The sequence below is a fragment of the Pristiophorus japonicus genome, chromosome 11, assembly GCF_044704955.1.
Source record: "Pristiophorus japonicus isolate sPriJap1 chromosome 11, sPriJap1.hap1, whole genome shotgun sequence".
NCBI lineage: Eukaryota > Metazoa > Chordata > Chondrichthyes > Pristiophoridae > Pristiophorus > Pristiophorus japonicus.
The window spans coordinates 43473828-43494604 of NC_091987.1; the positions used below are offsets into that span (position 1 = coordinate 43473828).

The window sequence follows — 20777 nt, forward strand, 5'->3', positions numbered from 1 at the left end:
TAAATTTAATTTAATTTTTTAAACATTTTTTAAATGTTTAAATTATTATTTTTTTTTAAATGTATTTTTCTGTACTTTTAAAGTCTTATGCTGATGAAAGCAGGTCATGCTGATGAAAGCAGGCCTTACACCTGTCTTTTTCAGTCATAAGAATCTGAAGGACATTCACTGGGCATGAGTTGGGCAAATAGCCCAACTCTCCGCCCGTGGAGGCCCTTTAGTTTCGGATGCGGTGAATCTGTCAGGAGATTTCTTGACAGATCACAAATCCCGGGTTTTGGCGCATACGCTTCCCATGCCTAAACCTGGAACTTGCGGAGACCTCACGGGTGCGTGCGCACCACCTACGCGTCCATAGGAAGTGCGAATTCAGGCCCATTATGTTAGTTGTTCATCTTTCAGGCAAAATAATTTGTGTAGCCAAGAGCAAGAACCAACAATGTTGCTGCCATTTATGAATGTAGGAAAGACATAGATTTGCAATCGGAAAAACTTTCAATAGATTTTATTGGAATATTTTTTTAAACAAGAGACACTGGTAATTTATTTAGGCATTAAACACGTATCACAGTTTCAGAAAGAATGCAGAGTTGATCTTATTCAAAACATTGTATGTGTAAAAAGCTTTCTTATATAAAAAATTATGGATATCATCTGTTTCTAAAAAGATAGGAAGAAGTCTGTATAGAAATCTTGAACAAAGTAATGAAGGTTGAAGTAACTTTCCCAGATATTGCTGTACTTGCTTCATTGTCAGCTGCCTATTTAAAAAACGGCTGTGTTTGCCTGTTCGTTTTCCAATCCAAAGTACTTCACTCACTTCAATAGATTGTTCCGATCTTGGTAAATGAGACCTGTTGTTCCACTCTCCAGTAAGTGTACTCCACAGTGATCCCAACCATTCTTATTGCCTAGTCCTCTGGCTCCATAGATCACTCCTTAAAAAAAACTCATCAATCTGAACACTCCCTCCCCAGCCAGTTTTTAATAAACTGCTTTCATCTCTTTATAGGTTTAATTGGTCTTTTGATAGAAAAGTAGACTAAGGATGACAACACAAACATTAACGAGTCCATGTAATGACACTGTTGAGCCCTTTTCTAATATCTTTGTTCTTCTAACTTCCTCCATCAAGTAGCCTGGGTCAAATTCCAAGACGACACACATCAAGTATCACATTTAAAGAGCGATCTCCCGACAGACAGCCTCACAAATCCCAAAAAGCATTAAATGTAACATTTTTGTTATCGTTCTGACATCCACACAATAGTCCATCTAGCCTCAAAAAAAAGTGAGGCGTCAGGGTCTCCTTCATTTATTGATTGTAATGAATGCCTGGAAGAGTTTGCTGAGGTTCACCTCAGAGTAGCTGCTGGAAGCCAGTGCGTTGTCTGCGACTCCCTTTAGGCTCTTAAACACATAAGAGCAATCCGGATGTTTAGCACCAAAGCCTTTCTTCAGGAATTCTGGAAAAAAAAAAGAAATTATATCCAGCAATAAATTTCAATAGAGTAGCTGCTTTTCAGATTTCAAGCTTGATAGAACAGTTACAACTCAAAAGCTTTTCATTCCATATTTGTTGAAGATTTCTCAGTGTCCATCTACTTTTAAACAAAAACTCCACAATAGTTTGTTACCTACCACCAGACAGAAAAAAAATGCCGGTCCAATCCATTGAAGCACATGGAGGCAAGAAGCAAAATAAAAGAAGATGTCTGAAAACTATGGCCTGGGATTTGCGGTGGTTAATAACAGTGATCGAGCAGCGTTCGTTGTTATCAGCCCATTGAAACTGACCGCAACTTCAGCATTTAACGCATGTGCATCCTAACGTGGAAATCCGAAAGTTGCGGTCAGCCAATCGCTGGCTGCACTGGGCCCCCGCCCGCTCCCACAGCCAGCAATCAGTGAAAGTGACGAAAACTCTGGCTTTTCCGCAGTAATATCGCGGTTAAATACACCATTAAAAGTTAAACCATTTTGGATTAGGTGTAACTGGGGTTTTAACAGCGTTATTGACTGCTAATCAAACTTTATGGCCCTGAAAAATTAATATTATTTTTCTGGAGTGTAAAATTTATCCATGTTAATAAAAACGACAGTTTTTAAGAAGCTACATATTTTTTTAAACTTAAAAAAAGTTTGATGATCATCTTTATTTCAGGTTTACTTTTTCTTTATGCAAGAGCCCCAATCATTGGGCTCAATTTTCCCCAGTGATTTGCGGCGTTTTTTTTGGAGCAGGCTGCTCTTTTTGGTCTAAGTTGAAAAACCACAGTTTCCCCAATTATTTTGCACCAGTGTAACTCAGTTAGTTACAATTTTTTTAGGTCAGTTTTTTTTTCAGCCAAAGGAGGTGTAACCAGCTACCTACACCAATTCTGACCATTTAGGGAAGTTTGGCCAGCTGAGGCCAGTGTATGTGACCTCTCCAGAAAAACCTTGCGGAGAGTTAAGGAAATCAGCACAGGTAAGGAAAACGGTGCAGCAGATGCCCGGACATACTAAAAGAATTGAAAAATGCACAGCAGCAACTTACCTCCAACCCCACCCGAAGGCTGTCTGATCCCCGATACAGAGAGAGAGAGAGAGGGACACGGGACAGAGACTGGGGACAGAGACCGGGGACAGAGACCGGGGACAGAGACCGGGGACAGAGACCGGGGACAGAGAATGGGGACAGAGAATGGGGACCGGACCTGTAAGCCCTTCGGGCAGGGTTGGAGGTAAGTTGCTGCTATGTGTTTTTCAATTCTTTTCATCATCATAGGCAGTCCCTCGGAATCGAGGAAGACTTGCTTCCACTCTTAAAATGAGTTCTTAGGTGGCTGAATAGTCCAACACGAGAACCACAGACTCTGTCACAGGTGGGACAGATAGCCGTTGAGGGAAGGGGTGGGAAGTTTGTGCATGCTCTTTCCACTGCCTGCGCTTGGTTTCTGCATGCTCTCGGCGATGAGACCCGAGGTGCTCAACGTCCTCCCGGATGCACTTCCTCCACTTAGGCCGGTCTTTGGTCAGGTGTCAGTGGGGATGTTGCACTTTATCAGGGAGGCTTTGAGGGTGTCCTTGTAACGTTTCCTCTGCCCACCTTTGGCTTGTTTGCTGTGAAGGAGTTCCGAGTAGAGCGCTTGCTTTGGGAGTCTTGTGTCAGGCATGCGAACAATGTGGCCTGCCCAGCGGAGCTGATCAAGTGTGGTCAGTGCTTCAATGCTGGGGATGTTGGCCTGGCCGAGGACGCTGATGTTGGTGTGTCTGTCCTCCCAGGAGATTTGTAGGATCTTGCGGAGACATTGTTGGTGGTATTTTTCCAGCGACTTGAGGTGTCTACTGTACATGGTCCATGTCTCTGAGCCATACAGAAGGGCGGGTATTACGACAGCCCTGTAGACCAGGAGCAACAATTCTTTTAATGTGTTGGGAGCTAGCTGTATGCTTCACTTTTCAGCCTCAGCTCGCATTGTGTTCCTGGTTACCGTGGCAGCCTGATCTTTTTGAACAAAAGGTCGGGTTACGCTATGCCAAAATGAAGAAATCCAACGGGGAAACTTTGAATTTTTTTTTGGCGCACTTAGGCCCCCCAAAAAATTGGGCGTAACTCTTCAAGTACACTCAAAAAAATGCTTCGGGGAAAATTGAGCCCTTTGTTTTGCTCTCTTTAATATTTAAAAATGAGAATAAAAGGAATTCTTTCATTTTCTGGTTCCTAGTCTGTGAGAATTCTGCATTGTAATTGGCTGCTTACACAGCTACTTGAAGTCACAGCAGCTCGCGTTAGGGATTCCCCATTAACTTAGACTGATTCAACTGAACATCAGAAAATCTTACCATCTCGCCACGGAGATCACAAGATCCTTGAAAAACTAACTTTGAGGCCAGCGGTGAATGTCTTTGCTTCACCGCTGACCACAAATTATGGGCCATTATATCTAAACTATAAATTTGCACAAGGTGTGGGACAGATCCATGTGGAGCACTGCATACATTTCTGGTCATCTAACCAAAGCAAGGAGATTATTCGCCTTGATAAGATACCGCGCTGAGCAATAAGGGTGTTTTCAGGTATCAGGAATCTTAGTAGAGCAAAAGATTTAAATTGAGCATGAATAAAGGATTTTTTTTCTTTTGGAAACCCATGGTTATTTTATTATGAAGGGAATTGAGAAAATTGATCCAACAAATAACAACGTGTATTTATATAGCGCCTTTAATGTAGTAAAACATTCCAATGCACTTCACAGGAGTGTTATGAAACAAATTTGATGCCGGGCCACATAAGTATCTATTAGGGCAGATGTAGGTTTTAAGGAATGTATTGAAGGAGGAAAGAGCTTAGGGCCTTGGCAACTGAAGGCACAGGCACCAATGGTAGAGCGATTAAAATCGGGGATTCTCAAGAGGCCAGAATTGGAGGAGTGCAGATATCTCAGTGTTGTAGGGCTGGAGGAGATTAAAGAGATAGGGAGGGACAAGGCCCTGTAGTGATTTGAAAAAAAGGATGTGAATTTTTAAAATTGAGGCATTGCTTAACCGGGAGCCAATGTAGGTCAGTAAGCACAGGCGTGATGGTTGAGCAAGACTTGGTGTGAGTTAGGGCACGGGCAACAGAGTTTGGATGACCTGAATGTAAGGAGGGTAGGACAATGGAGGCCAGCCAGGAATGCGTTGAAAGAGTCAAGTCTAGAGCTAAAAAAGCCATGGATGAGGGTTTCCACAGCAGATGAGCTGAGGCAGGAGCAGAGTCGGCGATGTTACGGAGATGGAAATAGATGGTCTTAGTGATAGCACAGATATGAAGTTGGAAGCTCATTTCGGGTTCAAATATGACACCAAGGTTGCAAACAGTCTGGTTCAGGCTCAGACAGTTGCCAGGGAAAGGGATGGAGTCGGTGGCTAGGGAACGGAGTTTGTGGCGGGGACCGAAGGCAATGGCTTCGGTCTTGCCAATATTGCCAGCAAACTAAAGTTAATAAGTAGGAAGTTAGAAGAGGAGAAGGCAGGTGATTTTTATTCATCAAATGATAATAGAGTTGCATAATACATGACCAGAAATGGCCAGAGAAGTAGACAGTATAAATGGATAAAGTGGACAATTGGAAAAGGTTCTGGACAAAGAAGGGATTGAGTGATATGGTGTAAAGGCAGCTAAAATGGTGTTGATTTATGAAAAAAGGGCAGACTGGTTTGAGTCTAGTGGTTTTTCCCTGTTCCTATTTATGCTGAACTGAAATGGTTAAACTATATTTCAGATATATTTCTGAATTTATACTTGTAAAGATGAGTCAACTTGGCATTTAAAATGCTTGCATATATTTTTTGTCAGAATATGAAAAGTACAAATTTTAATGTTAAATGTTTGTGCTGTGGAAATCCAATTACAGTACACCCACAATATAAAACAGAAAAGTGACAGGCCTGTATATTCAACATCCGCTCTTGTAACACCACAAAAGATTTCTACTATGCAAGTCCTTCTAAACTGCAAAAGTACAATTTCAATTCTGCAAACCATGATATATGACAGACTTAGATCAACTTTGGCATTAATGGAACATCTTGTGCCCGCTATGTTTTACAGGTTCTATTGCAGTACAGACTCTTAGATTTGTATCTCCAGTGAATCTGATAAGAAATTATATTAATACTTATGTTCTTCAAAATGGAAACCGTACGAATGGACTCAACAAATCTCTGCAAGAGAATAAAGTTAATTTAAAACTGTAGACAGAGCAGAAATCATTTGAGAAAATAGAAAATGAAACCGGGTTGAATGAGCTCCGCAACATGTTGGCATAGAAACCTACAGCGCAAAAGGAGGCCATTTTGGCCCATCATGTCCGTGCTGGCCAACGAAGAGCCACATGGTCCTCGGTCAACAGCCCTGAAGGTTAAATATAAACCTATGAACAGTGAACAATGGCGGAATGGTAAAGAGCACCCAGTCCGCCCCACACAACTGCAACATCCGTTGCACCGAAACATTCTATACTCCACCCCAACCGGAGCCATATGATCTCCTGAGAGAGGCAAAAACCAGATAAAAACACAGGCCAATTGGGGGGAAAAAAATCTGGGAAAATTCCTCTCCAACCTATCCAAGCGATTGAAACTAGATCACCCTGGCTGTATTAGATTCCCTGCAGTACTTACCATCGTACCTGCGTCAGCCAACACGAGGTTACCAGTCTAATCCCAGCTCTAGGCCCGTAACCCAGCAGGTTACGGCACTTCAAATGCCCATCCAAGCACCTTTTAATTGTGGTGAGAGTTCCTGCATCCTTCCGGGCAGTGAGTACCAGACCCCCACAACACTCTGCGTGAAGATGCCTCCCCTCAAATCCCCTCTGAACCTTCCACCTTAAAACTATGCCCCCTCATAATTGACCTCTCCACTAAGGGAAATAAGCTCCTGCTATCCATTATATCCAGGCCCCTCAATGAGGTCTCCTCTCAGCCTCCTCTGTTCGAATGAGAAAAACCTAGCCTATCCAATCTGTCCTCAGAGCTACGATTTTCCATTCCAGGCAGCATCCTAGTAAATCTACTCTGCACCCTCTCTAGTCTAACCACGTCCTTCCTATAATACGGCGACCAGAACTGCACGTAGTACTCTAGCAGTGGCCTAACCAGAGTATTATACAATTTAAGCATAACTTCCCTGCTCTTATATTCTATGCCTCGGCCAATAAAGGCAAGCATTCCGTATGCCTTCTTAACCACCTTATCCATCTGGCGTGCTACTTTCAGCGATCTGTGGACAAGCACTCCAAGATCCCTTTGTTCATCTACACTTTTAAGTGGCCTACTGCTTAATGTGTATACCCTTTCCTTATTATCTCTCAAAAAGTGCATTACCTCACACTTCTCTGAATTAAATTCCATTTGCTACTGCTCTGCCCACCTGACCAGTAGATTTATATCCTCCTGCAGCCCTCTTCATTATCAACCACAGCCAATTTAGTGTAATCATACTCCCTATATTCAAATCGAAATCATTAATTTAAGGTTTCCATTTTGAAGAACATAAGTATTAATATAATTTCTTATCAGATTCACTAGAGTTACCAATCTAAGGGTCTATACTGCAATAGAACCAGGTATGTGTATAAATTTGTAAAACATAGTGGGCACAAGATGTTCCATTAATGCCAAAGTTGATATAAGTCTGTTGTATATCATGGTTTGCAGAATTGAAATTTGCAGTTTAGAGGGACTTGCATAGTGTTTTGTGGTGTTACAAGAGCAGATGTTGAATATACAGGCCTGTCACTTTTCTGTTTTATATTGTGGGCGTACTGTAATTGGAATTCCACAGCACAAACATTTAACATTAAAATTTGTACTTTTCAGTCTGAGCCCTGCGGAACCCCACTGGAAACATCCTTCCCATCACAAAAACATCCATCAACCAGTACACTTTGCTTCCTATCTCGAAGCCAATTTTGGATCCAACTTGCCACTTTGCCCTGTATCCCATGGGCTTTAACCTTCATGACCAGTCTATCATGTGGGACCTTATCAAAAGCTTTGCTAAAGTCCATATCACTATATCGTACGTACTACCCTCATCGACCCTCCTGGTTACCTCCTCAAAAAATTCAATCAGGTTAGTCAAACACGAGCTTCCCTTAACAAAAGCAATGCTGACTGTCCCGAATTAATCCTTGCCTTTCTAAATGAAGATTTATCCTCTCTTTCAGGACTTTTTCCCAATAATTTTCCCACCTCTGAGGTTAGGCTGACCGGCCTGTAATTACTCGGCCCATCCCTTTCTCCCTTCTTAAACAAAGGTACCACATTAGCAGTCCTCCAGCACCATGCCCAAATCCAAAGAGGACTGGAAAATGATGGTCAAGGCCACTGCTATTTCCTCTCTTACTTCGCCCAACAGCCTGGGATATATTTCATCCAGGACTGGGGACTTAACTACTTTCAAAGCTGCTAAACCCGATATTACCTCCTCTCTCACTATGTTTATTTCATCCAGAATTTCACACTCCTCCTCAATATCATTATCTGCATTGCTCCTTTCCTTTGTAAACCATACCAACATCTTCCGCCTCCACACAAAGGTTACCCTCATGGTCTCTAATAGGCCCTATCCTTTCTTTAATTATACCCTTGCTCTTAATATAGTTATAGAACATTTGGGTTTTCCTTAATTTTACTAGCCAAGAATTTTTCATGCCCTCTCTTAGCATTCCTAATGTCCTTTTTAATTTTGCCTCTTAACTTTCTATATTCCTCTAGACATCCAGGGGGCTCTAGAATTGTTATTCCCACCCTTTTTGCTTTAAGGGCACATGTTTGGCCTGAGCCCGCCGGATCTCCTCCTTGAATGCCTCCCACTGTTCCGACACTGATTTACCTACAAGTAGCTGTTTCCAGTCCACTGTGGCCAAATCACTCCTCAACTTAGCAAAGTTAGTTTTTCCCCAATTTTGGACTTTTATTCTGGATCTATCCTTGTCCTTATCCATAACTAACTTGAATCTGACTAAATTATGGTCACTGGCACCCAAGTGCTCTCCCACCAATAACTTTCCACCTGCCCAGCTTCATTCCCCAAAACAAAATCCAAAACCGCCCCCTCTCGTGTTGGGCTTGTTACATACTGACTAAAAAAGTTCTCTTGAATGCATTTTAAGAATTCCACACCCTCTGTATTTCACACTAAATTTTTCCCAATCAATATTAGGATAGTTAAAATCCCCTCCTACTACCCTATGATTTTTGGACTTCACAGAAATTTGCCTACATATTATTTGCTCCTCTATCTCCCTCCCACTGTTTGGGGGTCTATAATACATGCCCAGCAGTGTGATCGCCCCTTTTTTATTTTTCAATTCGACCCACATGGCCTCATTTGATGATCCCTCTAACATATCATCCCTCCTCACCGCTGTAATAGTTTCTTTAATCAATACCGCGACCCCTTTTACTTGCCCTTTTGATGGGATATTGACTTTTCCCACCAGGCTAGTTGGGTAAGGGAACATTTGGTCACCGACAGAGAACAGTATTGCTGATTACTCGCAGCACTTCTTGTTTTTCCTAGTAAGATTATTTTAATCCAATAGATAATACATTACACACCATTAATATTGGAGCATTGAAAAGATCTTGGTGTCTTTTACAAATATATACTCCCTTTCCTGTATACATCATTGTGCTAGGATCTCACACCAGAAATAGCTTCGAAACCGCAGCTGACAGGAGAAATGTTAGTGTAGGTTAAGCCGGGGCTGGGGATGGGGGGGGGGGGGGGAGGGGGGGGGGGGAAGGGAAATCTTAATTAAAACATTTCAAAATGCCAACATCTGGATTTACTAAATATCCTAAATTGTCTAAATCAATAGAAAGTAGGATTTGTACAATTAAGAGGGGACTTCTGGACATTCTACTGTTAATAATTCACTTTAAAAATAAAACTGAAAAATCCCCAAAGTCATAAACAATAATCCAAATCATGCCCCTCACGTAACATTGGTAACTGTTGCACAATCAAGTTGATTTACATAGCAATTTTCAAGTTACTTTAGAAACTGGCAAAGGCTACAACTCTCCTGTCTTCTGGCAATACACATTACAAAAATCATAGCATTAAAAATTACGAGCAAGAAAAAAATTAAATCTAACTAATCTTAAGTACTGCACCAAATAATTAATTTGATAAAATATATTGGTCATGACAGAGTTCTCTCTAACCACAGACTTGTAAGTAGTCTGTTTGAGGTTACTCGGCATCTAAAATTTCTAAACCAGTATTCCTCACTTGTAACTTTTAGATTTTTTATTTATTTAGGTTAGAAACTCAGGCATCAGAGGAGATATGGAACAAAGCAAGACTAAACTAAATGATATCAGAACAAGGAGGAAGTTGGCTGGGTCCAACAGAACTGTAAGACAACTCAAATATGGCTGCGTCTATTTGTACTAACTGAAAGGTAGCCGTTTCTCTGACTGGCTCTCCATTTTCTCATAACTTATTGCTGATTGTTCCCCTTGGAGGACAAGCCACATCCTGAAGTTCCTCTGGAATGCGTAACTGGAACCGCACAGCCCAAGTTCTGAGTGACTTTCAAATTTGACTTCAGAAGCCAGAGGATGGATCTCGCCAAAAGCCACCAAGTTCCAGCCGAAGTTCCTCATACTAGCGCAAGTGCTGCCTCCGCTAGCTGAAGACCCTTACCCCAGCACATGTGCTGCCTCCCACAGCCGAAGTCTCTTACCTAAATGCAAGACCTTACCAACTCTCCCCCTCCCCCCACCCCATAGATGGGGCATTGTGTGCAGATTGTTAACAGGGTTATTGGGTATGAAGTGAAAGGTGACAGTGTTATGACTTCTGGATTTCATCCACCCAAACGATGTCCCTTGTAACACACGCACTGAGCTTGCACGCACCGGGGGGGTTGGAAGAACATGATCTCTTCCCCGCCCCCCCACCCCCAGGCTCTCTCTCTCTCTCCCCCCCACCCCCCAAGCTCGCTCTCTCTCCTCCCCTCCCCACTCCGCCAACTCTCCCCTTCTCCCCTCCTCTCTCCTCCCCCCCCTCCTGCGTCTCACTCTCCCCGACGTTGTGGGGAGCTCGGCACAATGGGAGGCTCGGCAGATGAGTTCGGCTGCTCGGGCCTCGGGGGCTACTGCTGGATGGATCAGAGGCAACGTGGCATTGGACGCATGCACAGAAAAGGGTTAGTGGGAATTGCGCATTCGTCGGGAGATGCTTGCGCAGAAGGGAGACTTAGTACAAATAGTTACTCCGCTCAACTATCAAACCACACAGCAGTGAAGGGTTCACTTGGCAAGCATGCTACCAATCCTCGCTGTGACCATTAATGGAATACACCGTTGGTTTCAGTTCAACTTAATTGGGAACCAGGTCGTGTTGGTAGAATTAGATCAATGGAATAATTTATGAAGTCCTAAACCATTAGCACATTTTAATAATATTTAATCTTGGATAAAATAAACTTGAGGGAATGTAATCTCACACTCAGGACAAGCTAGTTTCACCCTTGAATCAAGCCATCTCCTTTCTGTGAAGTGAGCCTTCCAGTGGCATTAATAAAGCAGATTGGCTGGTCAATTATTAACAGTGCCCAGCAGTACTGCAGACCTGCCTGGTTCAGGTATCGAATTACAATCAAAGTCTGCAATTGAAGATCAACAAGTTTTGAGCTTCCACCATCAAACATGTTGGTGCAGAAACTGCAGTCGAAGGCATCCCACGGACGGATGCCTCCGACCTGAAAAACATCTATGAACTTACCCAGTGGTCCTGGAGGTTCGGAGGCTTGGGGTCCTGGGCCTATACGCGAAGGCGCCCACGTATTCCAGGGACGTAGGCGTTTTGCACGCGACCCTGGGATCATGTGGGCCAGCTCAACCAAAGTACGGGTATCCCATTTATGCTTGTGGTGAGTTCTGTATATACGGAATCACCATAAGTATGAATGGGTATACCCCCCAAAAATATACAAACACTTAAAATATATTTTAAAAAACATCACATTTAAAATTAATCAAAATGGTATTTAATTAATTATTTAAAACAAAAAGTCACGGTTTTGATAAATAAATGTACATATTTTAAAGGGTCTAAAATTAAACGTACCTAATTTCACAGGTTTTTAAATGTTTACATTATTGAAAAAAATGCATCTTTCCGTCCTTTAAAAGTCTTAAGCTGATAAAAGCAGGCTTTACAGCATGGGCAAAACTCCCCTGCTCTTCTTCAATTTGTGCCCTGGGATCTTTTACGTCCACCCGAGAGGGCAGATGGGGCCTCGGTCTAACATCTCATCCGAAAGTCTAAACATAGAATGCTATAGATCAGAGTGCGATCCAATGAATCAAAGAGAATTCTTGACAGATCGCAAGTTCCGGGTTTAGCGCATGCGCAGTGCGTGCCTAAAGCTGGAACTTGCGGGGCCCTAGGATGCGTGTGTACCGTGCACGCGCCACAAATTCAGGGCCATTATCTCAAACCCAGAGACATTGCTTATCTCCTCTTTCCTCACACCCCGCCCCAGACATAAAATGCACTGTCCAGTGAGATACCAAACTACAAAGAATACATGGGTCCAGTCTGTGCTGTTTTCACTATCTCTGCCTGGACAGGAATCAAGAGCTACAATTAACAGTGCTCTAAAGCTAGGGAAAGAAAAAAAAAAATGACATGTTCTCACTTTTATCATTCCTTCAGAGAGAAGGGGGGAAAATGCATTATAACAACTTTCACCTCCGTAATATCGCTCGTCTCTACCCCGCCTCAGTTTATCTGCTGCTAAAACTCACAATCATGCCTCTGTTACCACCAGACTATTATTCCAATGCTCTCCCAGCCAGTCTGTAAACTTGAGCTCATCCAAAACTCTGCTGCCTGTATTCTAACTCACACCAAGCCCCATTCATCCATCACTCCTGTGGTCGTTGAATTACAATAACTCCAGCAGTGCCTCAATTTTAAAACTCTAATCCTGATTTTCAAATCCCTCACCCCTCCCGATCTCATTCAGCCCGACAACCCTTCGAGATCTCTGAGCTCCTCTAATTCTGGCCCCTTTTATCAGTCTAATATTGGCAGGCCTGCCATCAATTGCCTAGGCCGTAAGCTCTGGAATTCCCTCTCTAAACCGTTGCTTCTTTCTCCTCCTTTAAGTTGCTCCTTAAAACCTAACTCTTTGACCAAGCTTTTGGTTACCTGTTCTAATATCTCCTTATGTGGCTCAGTATCAAATTTTGTTTGATAACGCTCCTTTGATGCACCTTGGAATGTTTTTATTATGCTAAAGACGCTATATAAATGCAAGTTGCTGTTGTTGACAAAGGAAGAAATGTCTTTTAGGGGTGTTTAGAGCATGGAATACTTTGGCAGCGAGTGGTTGAGGCAGAGACCATTACAATTGGAAAATATCTGAAGCAGAGAAAGATATAGAGCTACGGGTAGAAAGCAGGGCGATGGGATTCGTTTTGGATTGTTCCAGCAAAGAACTGGCAGACAAGCTGGGCTTCCTTCTGTGTTGTAAAATTATTTGATTCGATGGATTGCCCTCTGATCTATAGCGTTCTATGCTTGGACTTTCAGATGAGATGTTAGACCGAAGCCCCATCTGCCCCCTCAGGTGGATGTAAAAGGTCCCACTGCACTATTTGAAGAAAAGGAGAGTTCTCCCCAATGTACTGGGTCAATATTTATCCCTTAACCAACATCACTAAAAGACAGATTATCTGGTCATCATCACATTGCTGTCTGTGGGACCTTGCTGTGCGCAAATTGGCTGCCACTTTTTCTTACTTTACAACAGTGACTATAGTTCAAAAAAATTACTTCATTGGCTGGACAGCGTCTTGGAACGTCCAGAGATCATGAAAGGCATTATATAAATATGTCTTTCTTTCTTTTGACTGATTTCTGCTGAATATAAATAAGTTGAGCAATGTCAACCACTCTTCAAGGAAAATCCATACTCGATAGATGTATTAGTATTAGTATTAGGCAGTCCCCTCCTATCAAGGATGACTTGCTACCACACCAAAAAGGCATGAGTTCACAGGTGTTTCAATGAGGGACCTGACAGTCTAGGTCCCAAACTCCATGCTGAAGGGTGGAAGATGCCTGTGCGTGGATTCTTTTAACGTGGGGTGGCCGTTGCACACCAGCCACCAAATGGGCTTGACAGAGCTAGGGTTAACCAAGACGACTGGAGACCAAGCTCTGCTGCACGGACCTAGTGCGCACGTATGCGCCTACTATCCATAGATCGCAGTGTGGGATGGCCCGTTTTGCAAGTGAATGGACATTCTGAAAGGAGAGGATCTGTGATGGCTAATCTACTGCCAGGATACACAGGGTCATTGCTTGGAGGGATGAATTGAACAGGGAGGAGATTTATATGGTGGGTGAGAGTGTAGGATGGGGCAGTTGGGGTTGCTGCTTGTGAGGAGACAGCGACGAGTGCCATGGTGGGTCCTTCGGAGAATTCGATAGATGTAGGCTTATACTGGAACACTCTTGTAGCACAGTCACACGCTAGCAAAAGTGAACCGTTTTTGAAGTTGCTTTGGAGTTCAAGAACTGATTCATACAGGCACTGGCAAAACCCAGTCTGAGTTTGTTGGGATCCATTTGCATGATGACGTCATGATATCACAATGCACGCGCACAAAACAGTTATGTTAATTTTAGAAGCAATAGAAATATGTTTAACATTATTATCTCCCCGAGGGACAATCAACTGAGTAACAATTTCAGGTATGATTACCTTTTTATTTATCCCCAACTCTGCTCAACATTGGCCTTTGGGACCTGAACTGCTGAATGCCATGTTCACACTAAGGTACATTTTGTGTCTCAAACTATCAGGTGTTCGGTGTTTAACTTTTAACTTCAGATCCGAGCCAGAGACTTATTTTTACATTTCCTTCTCCCACTTTTTCTCTCTTTCCCCCCCTTGTCAGTATTTAATGTCAATATGCCACCTCTCATCTATCCTCTCTCGTATACTCTGTCCTCCAAAATCCCTAGGCCAACACTTCATTACTCTACAACCTTTCTACTCTCGTGTCACCATCCCAGACTTGACTCCCTTTTAGACAAGCCTACAGCTTCCCTCTGTGCCTCTCTTGGCATTCTCCGAAGGGCCCACCGTGGCACTCGTCACTGTCTCCTCACAAGCAGCAACCCCAACTGTCCCATCCTACTCTCTCACCCACCATACAAATCTCCTCCCCATTCAACTCAACCCTCCAAGCAATGACCCCGTGTATGCTGGCAGTAGATCAGCCATCACGGATCCTCTCCTTTCAGAATGTCCATTCACTTGCAAGTAAGGCCCTTGCCAGCCATGACCTTATCGTGGATGACTGCATTGAAATCATGGCACTAACAGAAATTTGGTTGAGGGATAATGACACACTACCTTTAATCGAAGCCTCCCTTCCCGGCTATACCTTCCACCATTTGCCCCGCCCAGACCGCCTTGGTGGCGGTTTAGCTCTCATCACCAAATCATACCTTGGTCTGTCCACCTCGATTCCTCCGGCACTTTCTCATCTTTTGAACATCTCGCCTTATTTCACCCCCTCACCTCTCAGTTAAAATTCTAATTCTCTACCGCCCACCCAAGCATAATAAAAACTTTATCACAGATATATCCTCACTGCTTTCCTCCCTCAGCCTATGCACCGAGTGAATTCTCATCCTCGGTGACTTCAACCTCCATCTTAATTCATCATGCTTGCTCTCCTCCGAGTTCATTACCCTCCTGTCCTCCCTTCCTCCATGTAAATTCCTCAACCCATATTCACAGCCACCCCTTTGACCTTGCAATCTCTCGTGTATTGCTATTCCAACCGTGTCAATTAAAAATAAAGCCATCTCTAACCATTTCTTTGTATCGCTCTCGATCCCCTTCCACAATCCAAAACTACTTCCCTCTGCATCTGCCCCTGGAAAAAACTCTCTCCAGACTCTCTTAATACTGCACTTATCAACTCAAAACTGTCCAACCTCTTTTAACAATGACATTTCTGCAGCCACCGATCTGCTCAACCACACCCTCCCCACCACCTTCGATGCCCTAGTCCCTATTAAAAAGATTACTCTCACCCATGCTGGCTGTTCCCTCTGCTATGGCCCTCATCTTAACTCCCTCAAGTCCAAGGGGCGCAGACTTGAACGGATATGGCGGACAACTGGTTTAGCCATTCACCGCCAGATCTGGCTCAAACACACAAAACAGTATCGGTTCCTACTCGTCTACAAAAACTGCTCACAATTCCAGGATCATTCGGGATTGCAAAAATAACCCCCGGTTACTATTCTCTACTGCTAACTGTCTCCTGTCTCCACCACACTCACCTCCAACAAGTCTGAGGAGCTCATGGACTTTTGTCTCAAAGATTGAGACCATCCGATCAGTTGCCTCTGTGAGTTCCCTTCCTCCATCTAGCCCACAGGACCAAACTTCATCTGAGGCTCTCACCTGACCTAGCCTTAAACTCACATTTTTCTCGTGTTTCATCTTGTCCATTAGACCGACTTCCTGTTCCCTTGACCATATTTCACTAAATTGCTGAGCACCCAATTTCCTTTTTGGGCTCCCATGTTAGCCTACATTGTTAATGGTTCTCTCTCCTCAGGTACTATTCCCCCTCTCTTTCAAATCTGCTATCACCACCCCTCTCCTCAAAAAATCAACTCTTGACCCCACTTTGCTTGCTAACTGTCGCCCCATCTCCAACCTCCATTTCCTGTCCAAAGTACTTGAACATGTTGTTGCCTCCCGTCCCTGGCTCAGCTTTTCCTGCTGCTGAAACCCTCATCCATGCCTTTATTATCTCTAGACTTGACTACTCAAACTCAATCCTGGCTGGCCTCCCACATTCTACACTACGTAAACTTGAGGTCATTCAAAACTCAGCAGCCCGTGTCCTAACTCGCAACAAGTCACGATCACCCATCACCCCTGTGCTTTCTGACCTACATTGGCACCTGGTTAAACAATGCCTCGATTTCAAAATTCTCATCGTTGTTTACAAATCACTCCAAGGCTTTGCCCCTCCTATCGCTGTAATCTTTTTCAGCCTTACAACCCCACAAGAGGTCTGCACTCCTCAAATTCTGCCCTCTTGAACATCCCTCATTACAATTGCTCAACCATTGGTGGCTGTGTCTTCAGCTGTTTGGGCCCTAAGCTCTGGAACTCCCTCCATAAACCTCTCCAGATCTCTTTCCTCCTTTAAGACGCTCTTTAAAACCTACCTCTTCAACCAAACTTTTGGTCATCTGCCTTAATTTCTTCTTTTGTGGCTTGGTGTCAAATTTTGTCTTGTAACACTGCTGTGAAGCACCTTGGGACGTTTTACTATTTTAAAGGCACTATATAAATAAAAGTTATTGACAACTTTTGGGTCAGCAAATGTTGACTGATAGTTGATCCTGTTTATATACCATCGTTAGTAATGTGGCAAAGCAGGAACTCCTTCGCTGTGATGCTAAAGATGGTGTGGGAATGGACAATCTTTTGGATTCCATTATATAAATAATTTGGACATAGACACAAACTGTGAAGCAGAATGCAAGAGATTGCAGGAAGAAAGTTGGGTGATAACAAAGGCATGGATTGAGGTCGGTGAGTCGGTAGGCCCTGTGAGGTCGACAAGTCGGGAGTTCGAAGGCCGGGAGTTCGGAGGCCTCGGAGGTCGGTGAGTAGCTCTCTTTTCTCTATTTCTTTTTAAGTAGGTCGGGAGTTCAGAGGCAGAGAGGCCACAGAGGTCGGTGGATTCAGGAGGCCACAGAGATCGGTGAGGCGAGTTGGTGAGTAGCTCTCTTTTCTCTATTTCTTTTTAAGTAGACTTTAAACTAGATAAGGCTAACTCGAGGGATGGCAGTGCAGCTCAGTCCCGTGGAGTGCACATCCTGCGGCTGTGCGAAGTCCTGGATGCTTCGCGCAACCTAGACAACCATGTGTGCAGGAGGTGTCTCCAGCTTCAACTGCTCGAGCTCCGCATTTTGGAGCTGGAGCAGCGGGTGGATTCAATACGATGCATCCGCGAGGCCGAGAGCTACGCGGACAGCACGTTTCAGGTGGTGGTCACCCTGCAGCTGAAAGGCGTGCAGGTAGAGGGGAAATGGGTGACACCAGACGTAGTAAGTGTGCGAGGCAGGTAGCGCAGGAGTCCCCCGCGAGTCCATCCCGCTTTCAAACCGATATTCACTTCTGAGTATCGGTAAGGATGATGATGCCTCTGGGGAGTGCAGCCAGAGCCAATTCCAAGGCACCACGGGTGGCTCAGCTGCACAGCGGGTGGGGAGGGACAAAGAACAAAAGAGCCCTAGTGATAGGGGATTCTATAGGTAGGAGAACAGACAGGTGTTTCTGCGGCCGTAGACGTAACTCCCGAATGGCTTTGTGCCTCCCTGGTGCCAGGGTCAAGGATGTCACAGCGCAGACACAGGGAATCCTGGCGGGGGGGGGGGGGGGGGTGGGGGAGAGGGTAAACAGCTAGAGGTTGTGGTCCATATCGGGACTAATGATGTAGGTAAAATGAGGGATGAGATCCTACAGGAAGAATTCAGGGAGCTAGGAAGAAAATTAAAGGGTAGGACTTCAAGAGTAGTAATCTCCGGGTTACTACCAGTGCCACATGCTAATGAGTATAAGAATAGAAGGATAGAGAGGATGAACACGTGGCTGGAAAGTTGGTTTAGAAGGGAGGCTTTTAAATTCTTGAGGCATTGGGACCGCTTCTGGGGGAGATGAGACCTGTACAAACCGGACGGGTTGCACCTGAACAGCGCTGGGACCAATATCCTCATGGGGAGTTTTGCTAGTGCTGTTGGGGAGAGTTTAAACTAGCTTGGCAGGGGGATGGGAACCTGAGAACGAATTCAAAAGAGAAGGAAGTAAAGCAGAAATTGGATAGCAAGAATCTAAAAAGCAAATCTGTAAGACAGAGGAAACGGCTTAGTATGTAGTAAGCAAGGAGGTCTTCCTGTGCTGAATGGTATATAATTTAATGCAAGAAGTATAGTGAATAAGATGGATGAGCTAAGAGCACAGGTAGACACTTGGCTATGACATTATAGCCATTACAGAAACATGGCTGAAAGAGGGGCAGGTTTGGCAGATCAATATTCCTGGCTACAGGATTTTTAGACAGATAGAGAGGGGGGTAAAAAAAAGGGGGTGGGGGGCGCATGTTGCGATACTGATTAAAGAAACTATTACAGCAGAGAGGAGGGATGATATGTTAGAGGGATCATCAAATGAGGCCATAACGGTCGAATTGAAAAATAAAAAAGGGGTGATCACACTGCTGGGCGTGTATTATAGACCCCAAACAGTGGGAGGGAGATAGAGGAGCAAATATGTAGGCAAATTGCTGCAAAGTCTAAAAACCATAGGGTAAGTAATAGTAGGGGATTTTAATTATCCAAATATTGATTGGGACAAATTTAATGTGAAGGGTATAGAGGGTGCGGAATTCTTGAAATGCATTCAAGAGAATTTTTAAAGTCAGTGTGTAGCAAGCCTAACACGAGGGGGCGGTCTTGGATTTAGTTTTGGGGAATGAAGCTGGGCAGATGGAAGGGGTATTAGTGGGGGAGCACTTGGGTGCCAGTGACCATAATTCAGTCAGATTCAAGTTGGTTATGGATAAGGACAAGAATAGGCCCGGAATAAAAGTTCCGAATTGGGGGAAAGTTAATTTTGCTAAGTTAAGGAGTGATTTGGCCACAGAGGACTTGAAATAGCTACTTGTGGGTAAATCAGTGTCGGAACAGTGGGAGGCATTCAAGGAGGAGATCCGGAAGGCTCAGGCCAAACATGTGTCCTTAAAGAAAAAGGCTGGGAAAAAATAATTCTGGAGCCCCCTGGATGTCTAGGGACTTACAGGGGAGGATTAAGAAAAATAAGGGATGCTTATGTCATATACCAACGGCTAAATACTTTAGAATCTTTAGAGGAATATAGAATGTTAAGAGGCAAAATTAAAAAGGACACTAGGAATGCTAAGAGAGAGTACGAGAAATTCTTGGCCAGTAAAATTAAGGAAAACCCCAAGATGTTCTAAAATTTATTAAGAGTAAGAGGGTAATTAAAGAAAGTGTAGGGCCTATTAGAGACCATGAGTGAGGGTAATCTTTGTGTGGAGGCGGAAGATGTTGGTAGCGTTCTTAACGAATACTTTGCATTTATTTTCACAAAGGAAAGGGGTAATGCAGATACTGCTATCGAGGAGGAGTGTGATATTCTGGATGAAATAAATATAGTGAGAGAGGAAGTATTAAGGGGTTTAGCAGTTTTGAAAGTAGATAAGTCCCCAGGCCCAGATGAAATGCAGCCCAGGCTGTTGAGCGAAGTAAAGGAAAAAATAGCAGAGGCCTTGACCATCATTTTCCAGTCCTCTTTGGATCTGGGCATGGTACCGGAGGATTGGAGGACTGCTAATGTAGTACCCTTGTTTCAGAAGGGAAAAAGGGATAGGCCGAGTAATTACAGGTTTGTCAGCCTAACCTCAGTGGTGGGAAAATTATTGGAAAATATCCTGAAAGACAGGATAAATCTGCTTTTGGAAAGGCAAGGATTAATTAGGGACAGTCAGCACGGATTTGTTAAAGGAAGATCGTGTTTGACTAACCTGATTGAATTTTTTGAGGAGGTCACCAAGGGGGTCGATGAAGGTAGTGCGTACGATGTAGTATATATGGACTTTAGCAAGGCTTTTGATAGAAACATAGAAAATAGGTGCAGGAGTAGGCCATTTGGCCCTTTGAGCCTGCACCACCATGCAATATGATCATGGCTGATCATAAAACTTCAGCTTTCCTGCTTTCTCTCCATACCCCTTGATCCCTTTAGCCGTAAGGGCCACATCTAACTCCCTTTTGAATATATCTAACGGACTGGCCTCAACAACTTTCTGTGGTAGAGAATTCCCACATGGTAGACTGGTCATGAAGGTTAAAGCCCATGGGATGTTTTTGTGACTGGAAGGATGTTTCCAGTGGAGTTCCGCAGGGGTCTGTACTGGGTCCCTTGCTTTTTGTGGTATATATCAACGATTTAGATTTGAATATAGGGAGTATGATTAAGAAGTTTGCAGACAACACTAAAATTGGCTGTGTGGTTGATAATGGAGAGGAAAGTCATGGGCTACAGGAGGACATCAATCTACTGGTCAAGTGGGCAGAGCAGTGGCAAATGGAATTTAATTCAGAGATGTGTGAGGTGATGCACTTTGGGAGGGCTAATAAGGAAAGG

General features: G+C 43.8%; 1 protein-coding gene across 1 annotated transcript in view; it reads right to left on the bottom strand.

The window, feature by feature from the left end:
* Positions 1-490: 490 nt before the first annotated feature.
* The window catches only part of pola1 (polymerase (DNA directed), alpha 1), a 355602-nt gene continuing 335315 nt past the window's right edge, over positions 491-20777 (bottom strand). The window contains exon 37 of the mRNA XM_070893369.1: positions 491-1466. Coding sequence (XP_070749470.1) covers positions 1312-1466 — 155 coding nt within the window. The 3' untranslated portion in view covers positions 491-1311. The remainder of the gene's footprint in view (positions 1467-20777) is intronic.